General features: G+C 34.4%; 1 protein-coding gene and 1 non-coding gene across 2 annotated transcripts; both read left to right on the top strand.

Annotated features, from left to right (window-relative positions):
* The first annotated feature begins 6,973 nt into the window (after window positions 1-6,973).
* LOC145094095 (ATPase GET3A-like) lies at window positions 6,974-11,847 on the top strand. The gene is made up of 7 exons (XM_079032370.1): window positions 6,974-7,402; window positions 8,701-8,825; window positions 9,701-9,851; window positions 10,321-10,431; window positions 10,651-10,789; window positions 11,060-11,175; window positions 11,441-11,847. Exons 1-7 carry the CDS (start codon window positions 7,142-7,144, stop codon window positions 11,621-11,623), a joined length of 1,086 nt encoding a protein of 361 aa, XP_078888496.1. The 5' UTR covers window positions 6,974-7,141; the 3' UTR covers window positions 11,624-11,847.
* Window positions 11,848-12,507: 660 nt separating this feature from the next.
* Window positions 12,508-12,588, top strand: TRNAL-AAG (transfer RNA leucine (anticodon AAG)). Its single transcript has one exon. It is a non-coding gene; the product is annotated as a tRNA-Leu (tRNA).
* The last annotated feature ends 875 nt before the right edge of the window (window positions 12,589-13,463 follow it).

The following is a 13,463-nucleotide window of genomic DNA, read 5'->3' as shown; positions in this document are numbered from 1 at the left end:
TGGGCATTTTGCCAATGAATGTCCGAACAACAAAAGGATGTGTTTTGGTTGTAATGAAGAGGGGCACATTTTGAAAGACTATCCGAAGAAGAAGGAGGCAGCTAAGCCCAACATTCCACCAAAGCCGAAGGCGAGAGCCTTCCAGATGACACTTGAGGCTGCGAAAGATGAAGCTGATGTCGCTTCAGGTACCTTTCTCGTAAACGAATTACCTGCTCAAATTTTGTTTGATTCTGGAGCCAACTACTCCTTTATTTCGCATGAGTTTGGTAGAAAACTAGCTTTGCCTGTTGATAGACTAGATAATGCTTTATTAGTCGAAGTTGCTAGTGGCAAGTTTGTACCTGTTAGCTATCGCATGAAAAACATCTTAATTGATCTGAATGGGAATAAGTTCCACGAGGAATTATTGCCTATCGAACTTAACGGTTTTGACATCGTTTTGGGAATGGATTGGCTTAGCACCAACGATGCCGAGATTTTATGCAAGAAGAAAATAATGAAAGTGAACACGCCTGGGAAGGAATCGTTTATGGTGTATGGAGATAAACGCAGAGTAAATTTTGGAATCATTTCTCTAATGAAAGCCAGAAAGTGTTTGACCAAGGGGTGTACATCATACTTAGCATTCGTGATCGATGCTAAGAAGGAAAAGAAGGTGATGCAGAATATTCCTGTGGTATGTGATTATCCGGAAGTATTTCCCGAAGATATTCTCGGATTACCGCCTAATAGACAAGTGGAGTTCAGAATTGACTTGTTACCAGGAACCACACCAATAGCAAAAGCACCGTATCGATTAGCACCGACGGAGATGAAGGAGCTGATGATGCAACTTCAGGAGTTGTTGGACAAAGGTTTCATTAGACCTAGTTCATCACCCTGGGGAGCTCCGGTGTTATTCGTGAAGAAGAAAGATGGAAGTATGAGAATGTGCATTGATTACAGAGAGCTGAACAAGGCAACAATAAAGAATAGATATCCGTTGCCGAGGATTTATGACCTATTTGATCAATTACAAAGTTCAAGCTATTTCTCGAAGATCGATCTAAGGTCAGGATATCATCAGCTGAAAGTAAGAGAGCAAGATATAGAGAAGACTGCATTCAAAACATGATATGGACACTACGAGTTTTTGGTTATGTCATTTGGACTAACTAATGCTCCGGCAGCATTCATGGATTTGATGAATAGGGTTTGTAATCCGTTCCTTGATAAATCTGTGATAGTGTTCATAGATGACATTCTGATTTATTCGAAAAGCCAAGAGGAGCATGGCAGACACTTGTGAGAAGTATTAGAAGTTTTGAAGAAGGAGAATCTATATGCAAAGTTCTCCAAATGTGATTTTTGGATTCGTGAAGTCCAATTCTTGGGTCACGTGGTCAACCAGGAAGGGATAATGGTTGATCCAACAAAGATCGAAGCTGTAATGAAGTGAGAATAGCCAAAAAGTCCCATGGAGATCCGAAGCTTTTTAGGATTAGCCGGATATTACTGAAGGTTTATCCAAGGCTTTTCTTCGATCGCTAGTCCATTAACAGCTTTGACCCACAAAGGAGCTACTTATGCTTGGAGTGATAAGCATAAAGAAGCATTCGAGAAGCTAAAGAAGAGGTTATGTGAGGCACCAATACTTTCTCTACCCGATGGAGTTGAAGACTTCGCTGTTTATAGCGATGCGTCTGGGGTTGGATTGGGTTGTGTTTTGACCCAAAGAGAAAAGGTGATAGCATATGCGTCTCGACAACTGAAGGAGCATGAAAAGAACTACCCGACTCATGATTTGGAGTTGGCAGCAGTAGTTTTCGCTCTGAAAATATGGAGGCATTACCTCTATAGCACGAAGCGTAAACTTTTCACTGATCATAAGAGTCTCCAATATCTCTTTAATCAGAAAGAGTTAAATATGAGGCAACGACACTGGTTAGAGTTACTCAAGGACTACGACTGTGAGATACTTTACCACCCTGGTAAAGCTAATGTTGTTGCTAATGCTCTTAGTCGGAAAGTCAATGTTAAGAGGAAAAGGCCAAGAGCGTTGAGAATAGAAGTTTTCTCGACAATTGTTGAGAGTATAAAGAAAGCTCAAGAAGAAGCTTTAGAGAAGAATGACCGAAAGGCGGAACGTTTGGGTAAAACGTTAGTGTTCGGTATAAACAGTCACGGACTGAAGGTGTTCCAAGATCAGATTTGGGTACCTAAGTCCGGAGGAATTAGAGATCTTCTGATAGAAGAAGCTCACAAGACCATGTACTCGATTCATCCTGGTAGCACTAAGATGTATAGGGACCTGAAACCCTACTACTGGTGGCCAACGATGAAGCTTGATGTTGCAAAGTATGTGGCCGAGTGTGTGACTTGTGCGAGAGTCAAGACACAACATCAGAAACCATATGGGAGTTTAGAGCCTTTACCTGTGCCTATGGGTAAATGGGAAGACATTGCTATGGATTTTGTCACTAAACTACCCCGAACAAAGAATGGTCACGACATGATTTGGGTGGTCGTTGATCGATTCACTAAGAGTGCGCATTTCATAGCAGCCAAGGAGAAATGGTCTATGGATAAGCTTGCGAATTCTTATGTAAAGGAAATTGTGAGGCTTCACGGTGTTCCGTTAACGATTGTATCGGATCGTGATAGTCGTTTCACCTCGAGGTTTTGGAAAAGTCTACAAGAGGAATTTGGTACCAAGTTGTGTTTAAGTACAACTTACCATCCACAGACTGATGGTCAGAGCAAACGAACGATACAAACACTTGAAGATATGCTGAGAGCATGTACCCTGGAATTCCTAGGTAATTGGGATGAACATTTACCTTTGGTAGAATTTCCTACAATAATAGTTTCCACTCGAGCATAAAAATGGCACCTTATCAAGCTTTGTATGGACAGAAGTGTCGTACGCCGTCTTGTTGGCTTGAGGTTGGGGAAAAGTAGTTTATGGGACCGGAGATAGTCCATCAAACTGTTGAAAAGTTGAAAATAATTAGGGAAAGAATGTTAGCAGCTCAGGACTGTCAAAAGAGCTATGCTGACAACAAGCGAAGACCGATGACTTTTGAAATTGGAGATTCAGTTTTGCTTAAAGTCTCGCTGTGGAAGGGACTTATAAGATTTGGTAAAAAGGGAAAATTAAGTCCAAGGTTTATTGGACCGTTTAAAGTTCTTCAGAGGATTGGGAACCAAGCTTACAAGCTCGAACTACCAGAAGAACTGAATGGAATTCATAATACTTTTCATGTGTGTTATTTGAGGAAGTTCATGGGAGAAGTTCCCGACATGATTCCACTTTCGGAGTTGAGAATCGATGAGAACAAAAGGTTGATTGAAGAACCAGAGGCAATCGTTGACAGAAAGACTACGAAGTTGCGACGCAAGATGGTCGAGTTAGTGCTTGTCCGATGGAAACACACGAATGGGCTGAATCTCACCTGGGAGACGGAGAGTGACATGATGGGTCGCTATTCGCATTTGTTTGTTGATGTGTGATTCCGGGGACGGAATCATTCTAAGGTGGAGAGAATTGTAACGCCTGTGTTTTTGGGCTTGTCATTAATGTTGATATAATAGTCTAGGTTAACCTTTGTAACCCGTTTTGAAATAATAGAAGTGTATTATTTGAGTATTATGTGTTTTGTGCTTAATTGCTTAATTATGTGATTTGATTAATTAAGAATAAAAATAATCGTCAAAATTTAAGTGTAAAATAAACTCGATATCTTTACATGAAGTTGTAATGGCCGAAACGAGGTTTCCAAATATATATAGAACGCCCAAATATGACTTCGTATGAGGAAGTTATGATTTTCTGAAGTTTCGACTTAGCGGTATGCAGCCCGAATACTCGATTTGAGATCGAGCGGTTTTTAGCCGAAACAATCTAAACGAGAATCGAAGATCTCGTTGTTAGGAGTGAAACGATGAAAAGATAGGCGAGAACGGACGTCGGATGAAGAAGTTATGAATTTATAACGAAATTTTCATGTCCCGGCCTACTAAAAATAAATAATAAAAATAAATTCAAAATTAGCCGACGGAGTCTAAACGAAAGTTGTAGAGCGTAGTCTCACCTACGCGTGGATATAAAGAACGTTGAAAACGGAGTTCGTATGAAGAAGATATGAATTTTTGAAGTTTATTAAATAATTAATATTTAAATTTAATCTTTAATTCGGATGTATATCCGAAGGAGTCACCGATCTGATCCGAAGTACGCCCAGCGTACAGCGAAGCATGACACACCTTGCATTCTTGTTCTTCGGATGACGCATGCAATGACGAATTTGGACGCGTACGCCCCGCGTACGGCTGTACGCCCAACGTACTGCGAGGCTTCAGCCTCCTATAAATAGGATGCGAGGGTTCCGAGCATATTTGTTCAATCCTTCTCTTTTTCGTGCCGAAGCTCTGCGTGTAAACCCCCGAAGCCATCCCAACACCCCAGATCTCATATCCAAGTTAAGAAGAAAGTTTTACGCTCCCAAGATCTCGAGAAGTGCGATTCCCGAGCCGAAGCTCTGCCCGTGAGGAGCCCGGTTTTTGTGAAGATCTTCCAGATCTACCGAAGAATACTACTTCTGCAAGTCGTAGTGCTGTCCGATCATCTTCTGATCAAGTGAGTGTGTGGTTACTTTCTTCCAACACATTATTATGAAGTATTTTATACGAAATACGTGCTATGTGTATATATTTTGTTGTTATGTGTGTGAATGTATATTCACTTTCTTCTATCCAGTCATCTAGCGGAATTTAGATGACGACCACAGACTTTTCTAGATAGCCTAATGGAACGCTAGCAGACTCATAACCTGTAGGTGTTAATGAACTTGGGTGTTCATTTGCTGTATTCCATCCCCCTCATGGTTGCCTTATTTGACTTATATTGCTGAGGAACCCCCGAAGCATGTGTTGTCGCCCCGATGAAATATTCTTAGACTAGGTCCCTTATGTTAGTTGTCTTAGGGACGTAAAGTGAGAATAACGGGAATGGGTAATTGGGTTATTATTGGTTGGTGGAAATTAAATATAATTATTTATTGTGGGTTGAAAACCCTATATGCTCACCAGGCTCCCAAGCCTGACCCACTTAGTTTATTTGTATTACAGGAAGTGGCGCAAGGGCATAAGATGTATGAACCATCAAGTGGTTTTGTTTACAAGTCTGTATATGTATATATTTGTTGAATGACTTGTAATGTTATCGTTTATGCTTCATGGTCTATATCGGAACATGACATCCCGAGTTTTGATTATATAATGAAAATACATTTCTTTTATGAAATGCTTTGGTAAATATTATTTTATCATACTTTGTTTTTGGGAACAAATTCCGCAACTCTTTCAAATCAAAAGGATTTACTCTGAAATTATTTTAAAAGCATAAATGAAAATCGATCTTTTCTGGCCGAGATTTTGGGGATGTCACGGAGGTTACTCTGATTTTTATTAAAAAGCATAAACAAAATCGGTCTTTTCTGGCCATAAAAATGGGGATGTCACATATTAAGCTCAAACCCTAACTCCTTAAGACATATATTCTTCTCCAAAAGCCATAGTATTCCAAATTAAAGCATACTAACATGGATCTATGCCTTAGGCATCGTTTGGACATGTAAAGCTTCTGCCTTTTCTTCCATGCATGACCCTTTGGGCTCAAAAGGGTCAAGATGACATATTAGAGCTTGCATGGGGACTCCAATGGCATAAAGTTTGCACCTTTATGCCATAACAACCGTTAATGATTCCAAATCTAAAATGATCCTTGCTTGGGACGTCCATGTCCCATAGATCAAGATTCTTGAACCAAAACCCTCATAAATGGACATAAGGAGATCTAGTGAACTAATAGCCAAGATAGAGACGTGATTACCAGAAAATGATGAGGATGGATTATTGTTTCTGGATCTACTAGCTTCCCTCTGAATCCTCAAGCTTTCCCTTTCTTTACTAGCTTCAAAACACACCAAGTACACTAAAAATGGCTCACAAGCTCATGGAAGGCACTAGGGTTTCGTGGATCAGGCTTTGGACAATGAAGGCTATAAATGAGGCCAAGGGTGTGGGTTAAGGATGCTTAAATAGGGTACAAAACCCGGATTTAGGGTTTCTCAAACCCAGACCAACTCGTCGAGTAGGTCCTTCCACCCGCATCCTAATCTTGCTTCTACTCGTTGAGTTATCCTCCTTGGATTCGACGAGTAGACCTGCCTGACTTGGGATTTTTCTTTCCTTAATTGGCCTTCTGGATTCCAGATGTTACACCACTAGCTTATAAGCTATCTAAAATTTATATAATGACATAAATGGACATTTAAAAAATATGTTTTCTTAATTAATTAAGGGGTATATTTGGAAATTAAAAAAAAACTTTAAAAAACCTAGTATAAGTAGCTTTTTAAAACGCTTGCCTATAAGCTATTTTTTGACTTGCCAAAATGACAACTTAAAAAAGATCAAAAATAAACTAGCTTATCAGCTAGCTGTAAGACTTTGATTATTATTAGTTTTTTTTTTTTTTTTTTTGTAAAAATGACAAAAATCGTTATGTAACTTTTCAATTGAAACGGTGGTTGTAGTGAATGGGCGACTAAAATGAGAAGATGAAATAATGAAACCATTTAACTAGATATTAATATAAATTGTAAAAAAGTTAGATGAAATGATAAAAATATTAAAAATAACAACCTATTATGTGGACAAAATTAAAACCTTATTACCCCTCTTTAAATTACAACCATGTTTGTGTAATATATAAAAAAAAGACCTTAAGGACCTAATGTGAACAAAATTAAAACTTTATTATATTTTTTAAACGACTATAACAACTATCTTGATGTATGTAAAAGAAAATAAAAAATAAAAAGTAAAAAAAAAAAAATGTTAATGTAAAACCTTATTAGTTAACCTATCCCACTATTGACCTTCCGTATAGAACTTTCTTAATTATCATTTATCCCGTAGAGCCCATCAGTGTAGATCTATCCCCGAACTAAACTAATCACATCAGAATCATCAAAAACCCATCACCAAAAGTCCAAAATCACCACCGCTTTCTCTCTCTCCCTCTCCGATTTTAAGGGTTTCTGTAAAATTACTGAAACTCAATAATAAAACAGAGAGAAAATAAGGGGTAGAGATGGCTGGACAAGAAGAGATACCAGAAGGGACGATTCGCAATGTATTGGAACAAGAGAGTTTGAAGTGGGTATTTGTTGGTGGCAAAGGAGGTGTTGGGAAAACTACGTGCAGCTCAATTCTTTCAATCCTTTTGGCTTCTGTTAGATCCTCTGTTCTTATCATCTCAACTGACCCAGCTCATAATCTCAGCGATGCTTTCCAACAAAGATTCACAAAATCTCCTACTTTGGTTAATGGTTTCACCAATTTGTATGCTATGGTTAGTCTTATGCTACTCAATTTCCATTTTTTTAAAGTTATTGATTCAATAATTGTTTGAATTATATCAACTAGGTTGCCCGAATTCTAAAAATCGATATGCTGTATTTTGGTTATTCATTGAAGAACCGTTATATTGGTTGATGGGTTCGCAATCTTGTATGCTATGATGCGTCTTTGCTGGTTAATTTTGCTTTTCCTGATTGATTTTAGTATTTGGAGTTTATATGGGGGAATCTAGGGTTTATGTGAACTTTGATTAGTCAATTATCAGAAAGGGGTAAAAGAGATTCAATCTTGTTTACAATGCTTCATTGTGTTTATTCACTGACTTGAGATGTATGTGAACTTGGTTGCTCAATTTTTAAAAGAAGGTAGAAAATTCAAGCCTGTTTACAAAGATTGAGAAAATCATAGTTTGTAGATAACTCTTTAGACTAGTTTCACATTTATCGGTTAATTCTAGTGTTTTGGGATCATTTGAACTTGGATGATATATGGTTTAGTAGAAGTTTATATGCTATGATGACAATATTTACGATTATAACTTGTTGATTTTGTTTATCCAACAAAACTTCAGCATTTTGTATGCTATGATGAGTCTTTGGTAATTAGTTTCAAGTTTCATGATCGATTAGAATATTTAGAGTGTATGTAAAAGTTGATTGGATTTAGCATCTACATGACATCTATTTTCAACAAATGGTTATTAATATAAGCTACAACAATGGTTATAACCATATCTTTTTTAATGCTCCTTCTCCCAAGACTTCATCTTTAGTTAATGGGTTCATGTTTCTTGATTGATTTTGATATTTGGGATTAGCATTATGTGATCTAGGTTGAATTAAGGGTTCATAGAAAGTTTTTGGAAGGAATGAAATCTGTCAAACAAATAGGAATCTGTGACACGTTTGGTTTGTAGGAAAAGGAATGGACTTCAAAATAAAATTCAACTACTTATAATAATTTTTAAATTTTTATTTAGGGAAGATTACAGAAAGAACCATTACATTTTAAAAAATCTTGCGATTTAACTACTTATACTTTATCTTTTCAATTCAACCATGAAATTTTCACACATTTTTAACCCTTTTGACCTGTTTTGGTTCAAAATGGTTAATTTGGAAAAATAAAAAATGTCTGAAACATTTATGGTTTGATTGGAAAAAAAGTAAAGTATAAGTGGCTAAACCTCAAAACTGCCCAAAATATAATGGTTTTTTTCTGTAATTTGCCAGTTTAATTATATTTAAGTATTTTTTATTTGCTAAATGAGGGTATTTTGGTCTTTTACAGGAGGTGGATCCCACTGTGGAGCCTGAAGAAACCGGTAGTTCAGATGGAATGGATGGTTTTCTATCTGATTTAGCAAATTCAATTCCTGGAATTGATGAGGCTATGAGTTTTGCTGAGATGCTAAAGTGAGTATTGTTTTTTTTGTACTTTTAATATAATTCAGAAATATAACAATCAAAAAATGGAAATGTACTTTCACTGATTAATTTATTATAAATTAATAACATCCTACTTTAATGTCTTCCTAATACAACATCACACATTATAGCAATATCATTCATATACAAACTTACAAAGCAGTTTTCATTGCTATAGTTGGATAGATTTTTCAAAATATAATGTTCTAATAAAAAAATTAAAAAAACTTAAATTACAATATTGTATAATAGAAAGAAATGTAAATATGATGTCATAGTGCATTGCTATTTCTTGTACAGAGGCTATATAGCCCTTGAGAACATTAGGCTATTAGGTTGGACTTATGATTTAGCTTTAGTGGATGTAAATTACTACATTCTCAAGATTCAAGAATGTGTTTTGATATGCATTTTTCAAAGTGGTTATTGGAACTTAGAGAATGAAAATAAGATTATCTATCTGTTGATTAAAGTTAGGGATAGTTTGGTCATTTTGCATTTACCATGGCATTCAGAACAAAAATGGTTTTTCAACTTCAGTTGCAGAGACTCACGTCATAAATTATGATATTAAATCTTGTCAAACTGCAACAATCGGCTTTACTGAAGTGTCTGTTTGTTGTTAAAAATAAAATGACTAAAATACCCTCCAAGACAATAAAGTAGAAGAACCTTCTATCGTAATCGATTTCTAATCAACCAATTAGGTGCTCTTCTCTTCATATTTCGCAAGGAACAAAAAATCTTCCATTTGTTATGTGACTTAAATGTTACTAGTATTTATCTTTATTGTTCTAAAAAAGAAATACCTTTTTTTTTTTTTTTTTTTTTAAAAAAAAAATATCTATATATATTAATTTTAGGTTGGTGCAAACGATGGATTACTCAGTGATAGTGTTTGATACTGCTCCAACTGGTCATACACTTCGGTTGTTGCAATTCCCATCAACATTAGAGAAAGGTCTTGCCAAAATGATGACTTTAAAGAGTAAATTTGGTGGATTATTGGGTCAGGTATTATTTATTTTTCATTTTTAAAAATTTAGCATTTTTGTTTTGCTAAATCGTGGGAAAATAATAAAGATATGATAATAAGTGTTTAAAGTCGTGTTTGGATGCATGTTTTCTACTTGATTATTTGGTTATTATGATTTGAAAAGTTTCTGATTATTCGGGGCTCAAATTTACAAAATTGATTATCCAATGGAAAAGTACTATATTACCCCTCTTTGTAACTATGAGTTCAAGAGTTCTTGTGGAAGACTAATAATATGTTGTATCTGGAAATCTGGAATATAGATGGCAATTTTTATAAAGATTTTTGGTAAGTAGTATGTGAAAAGATGATGTTATAATCGGTAGAAAGTAAATTTTCTTATCAAGGAATAAACTTTTGTGTTTCTAAATGAAGTTATTCAACAAACATATTAATGTCCTTTTTGGTCTTTTTTAATTAACGAATTGGTGAAAAAAATAATGGCAGATGACTCGTATGTTTGGTGTTGGAGAAGAGTTTGGTGAGGATGCAATATTGGGAAGGCTCGAGGGTATGAAAGAAGTTATTGAACAAGTCAACAGACAGTTCAAAGATCCGGTAATCTGCATATATTTTAGTCAAATGTCTAAAATACCCTTGAGTAGTAACAACAATAGGAGAATCTTGTAATGGTTGAATAAAATTTAACATGAAAACTCCCAAAATGGATGTGTTGCAAGATTCCTATAAGAAGCAACAAGAACAGGAGCATAATGTAGTAATTACTGACCATGGGCAAATAGGTAATTTAACATATCTTTACTTTCTCAATTGCAGGATTTGACAACTTTTGTATGCGTTTGCATCCCTGAATTCCTCTCATTATATGAAACTGAGAGATTGGTTCAAGAACTCACTAAATTTGAAATCGATACACATAATATTATCATCAATCAAGTGCTTTTTGATGAAGAAGGTACAATTTTTTTAAAAAAAAAAAGTTATGGTTTTATTTATCTTTTTACTTGTGTAAATGAGACACATAAAATGACATATCCTAATTAGAATCTTGAAACAAGGGTCAACCTACAAGTTGTAGCAAGTTGATGTTGTTTCAATGTTTTTTTTTTCACACAACAAAAGGAATTTAAATGAAGCAAGAGTAATTTAAATATCTTAAAAGATTTTTTGTTATATTGTTCATGTTGTTGTATACTCATGAAGCTTACATTGGATTTTATTTCAGGTGTTGAATCTAAATTGCTGAAAGCTCGAATGAAAATGCAGCAAAAATACCTTGATCAATTCTACATGTTATATGATGATTTCAATATTACAAAGTTGCCATTGCTTCCTCAAGAGGTAAATATTTCTTTACTAATTATGTGTTTGGATTTTTATTTTATTTTTTTTAATTAATAACACAATGTATAATATAATGTACTACTACTCTGTTGAAAAAAGATCAAATGTTTGACTTTTGAGGGTTAATGGACAACTTATTTATTAACATTAAAGGGTACAACCTATGATTACAAGACTTTCAAAAGTTGACCCTATTTTCTTTTTTGTAGTATTTGATAAACGAAAAAGGGAATTGACTGATCTACCCTTATGTTTTTGATAGGTTTGTGGAGTGGAAGCATTAAAAGATTTTTCACAACATTTCTTGAAACCATATAAACCTTTGTTTATTCGAGGGACACTAGAAGAGATAGAGATACGAGTTTCAAGGCTTCAAGAGCAACTTAAAGAAGCCGAATCAGAATTAGAAAGGGCAAGAAAAGGGAAAAAACCTATCAACAATTGAGGAATTAAAATGTTATGATATGAGAGAACAAGAGTTTTATTTTATTTGGATGTGATTTTTGTATAATTTTATTTGATTTTTGTTTTGTTAGATCTATTTGTGGTGTTTTTTTTATGGTTTAGATTAATTATTGAAAGTAGATGGTAAAAAAGTCATGGAAAAATTGTCTGGTTTGGGATCACGACCTTTGAATAAAATGCAAGAAATAGAAATGTATTTTAACACATTAGATTTTTTGTTTATTTTATGCTTTTTAACATTTTTAGAAATTGTACATTCAATTAAGTATGTTTGCAAAAAAAAAAAAAAAAAAAAAAAAAATCTCATGATGAAGTGGATGATTCTCCAAACCAAGAGTATGTTTCGCAAAATTAGTGTGCATAGATGAAGCTTAAACTATAAAAATAATTGGCAAAAGTAATTATATGTTTGAAAGGTGTAAAATTACATAAAAAAAATAATAATAAAAACTTTCAGAATATATCTTAATTATGAAAATTTTATTTTAAAATAAATAAGTTAAACTCATATTTTCAAAATAAATCTTTTTCATTCGATTTGATTTTTTTTTTCAAAGTTAAAAGCTGGATATAAAATCTCTTTTGCTTTTATGGAGAAATTTCTGAAAAGAAAGAAGGAATTTTAAGTGTGAAAGCGTTAAAATATGAACTTTCATGCTATAATTAAAAGAAAAACAGTACAAAATTTTAAGTGTGAAAGCGTTAATTTTTTATGTGGCATAAGCATTATATTTTGCGTGGACGTTTTTGTAGAAAATTGAGATGACATAAAAGCCATGATCTTAATTGAAATCAAGAGGTTACACATTGCTACATATTTAGTATCTAATTATTTAAGTTATACATTTGATCTATAAGACATGAGTTGATATGGCCGAGTTGGTCTAAGGCGCCAGATTAAGGTTCTGGTCCGAAAGGGCGTGGGTTCAAATCCCACTGTCAACATTCCTTTTTCTTTTCGTTTTTTCTTCTTATAGACTAGTCCTTCAGTTAAGACTTTTGTGTGGTGTTTAGATGTAATTTTTAATTTTTTTTACAAACAATCACCTTAAGAATGTAATAATGCTTTAAAAAAAATGGATTTTCATTTTTTATTTATTTTTAGTTTTACAAAACAATCACGTTGAGAACGTAATCATGCCAAATTACTCCCTAAGTTTGAGAATTTCATTTTGGTATTTGGAGGTGCATTTTGAAAGACTCATCGTGTTATTAGATAATCAGAATCAGATAATTACTTGTAATGAAACTTGATGCAGAAAGCTAATTAAGTGATTACATTTTTATTTAATACTTCACTTTATTGTAATTGATACGAAATTATTGATTATTTGACTTTATAGAATCTAGTAATCATAATGATTTAATGAAAACACTAGAAGTTCATTATTAGGACTTCAAGTCACAATAATTAAATTGATAAATTTCATAAAACACATCCAAGTTATACTACTATGACTACTTCTAATAGAAAACCAATCATAAGAATGTAAAACAATACTATCAAAAATTGAGCTCCTCTTCATCTTAGTGTTTTGAAACACAACACTGTTTTTGAACATCCATATCATCCAAATTGACGTAAGCATAATGACCTCAAGCGTCGCGCCTTCTTCTTCGCGTGGGAGGAAGTAAAGGAATCCGCCCACAAAAATAAATCTGCAACACTATTGAGCAGAGGGAAAGGAGGATCAATCCACTTAAACACTCTCTCCAAACTTCTTTTTCCACTTCACAGTGTACAAACACATGATTGGAATCTTCTACTTGAGAGGGGCAAGAAGGGCATAACAATGAAGAAATGTCAACATTTCTCTCTA

The sequence above is a fragment of the Lactuca serriola genome, chromosome 3 (assembly GCF_051521515.1).
Source record: "Lactuca serriola cultivar US96UC23 chromosome 3, Lser_US96UC23_V15, whole genome shotgun sequence".
Classification (NCBI taxonomy): Eukaryota; Viridiplantae; Streptophyta; class Magnoliopsida; order Asterales; family Asteraceae; genus Lactuca; species Lactuca serriola.
The sequence above is the reverse complement of the archived record's forward strand: the minus strand, read 5'-3'. Positions and strand labels throughout refer to the sequence as shown.

Excerpts from the sequence above, each read along its gene's own strand:
- LOC145094095 (XM_079032370.1), top strand. The coding sequence starts at position 7,142 with ATGGCTGGACAAGAAGAGATACCAGAAGGGACGATTCGCAATGTATTG. Across the intron at positions 10,432-10,650 it reads ACAGACAGTTCAAAGATCCG|GATTTGACAACTTTTGTATG; the intron begins GTAATCTGCATA and ends TCTCAATTGCAG. Across the intron at positions 10,790-11,059 it reads AGTGCTTTTTGATGAAGAAG|GTGTTGAATCTAAATTGCTG; the intron begins GTACAATTTTTT and ends ATTTTATTTCAG.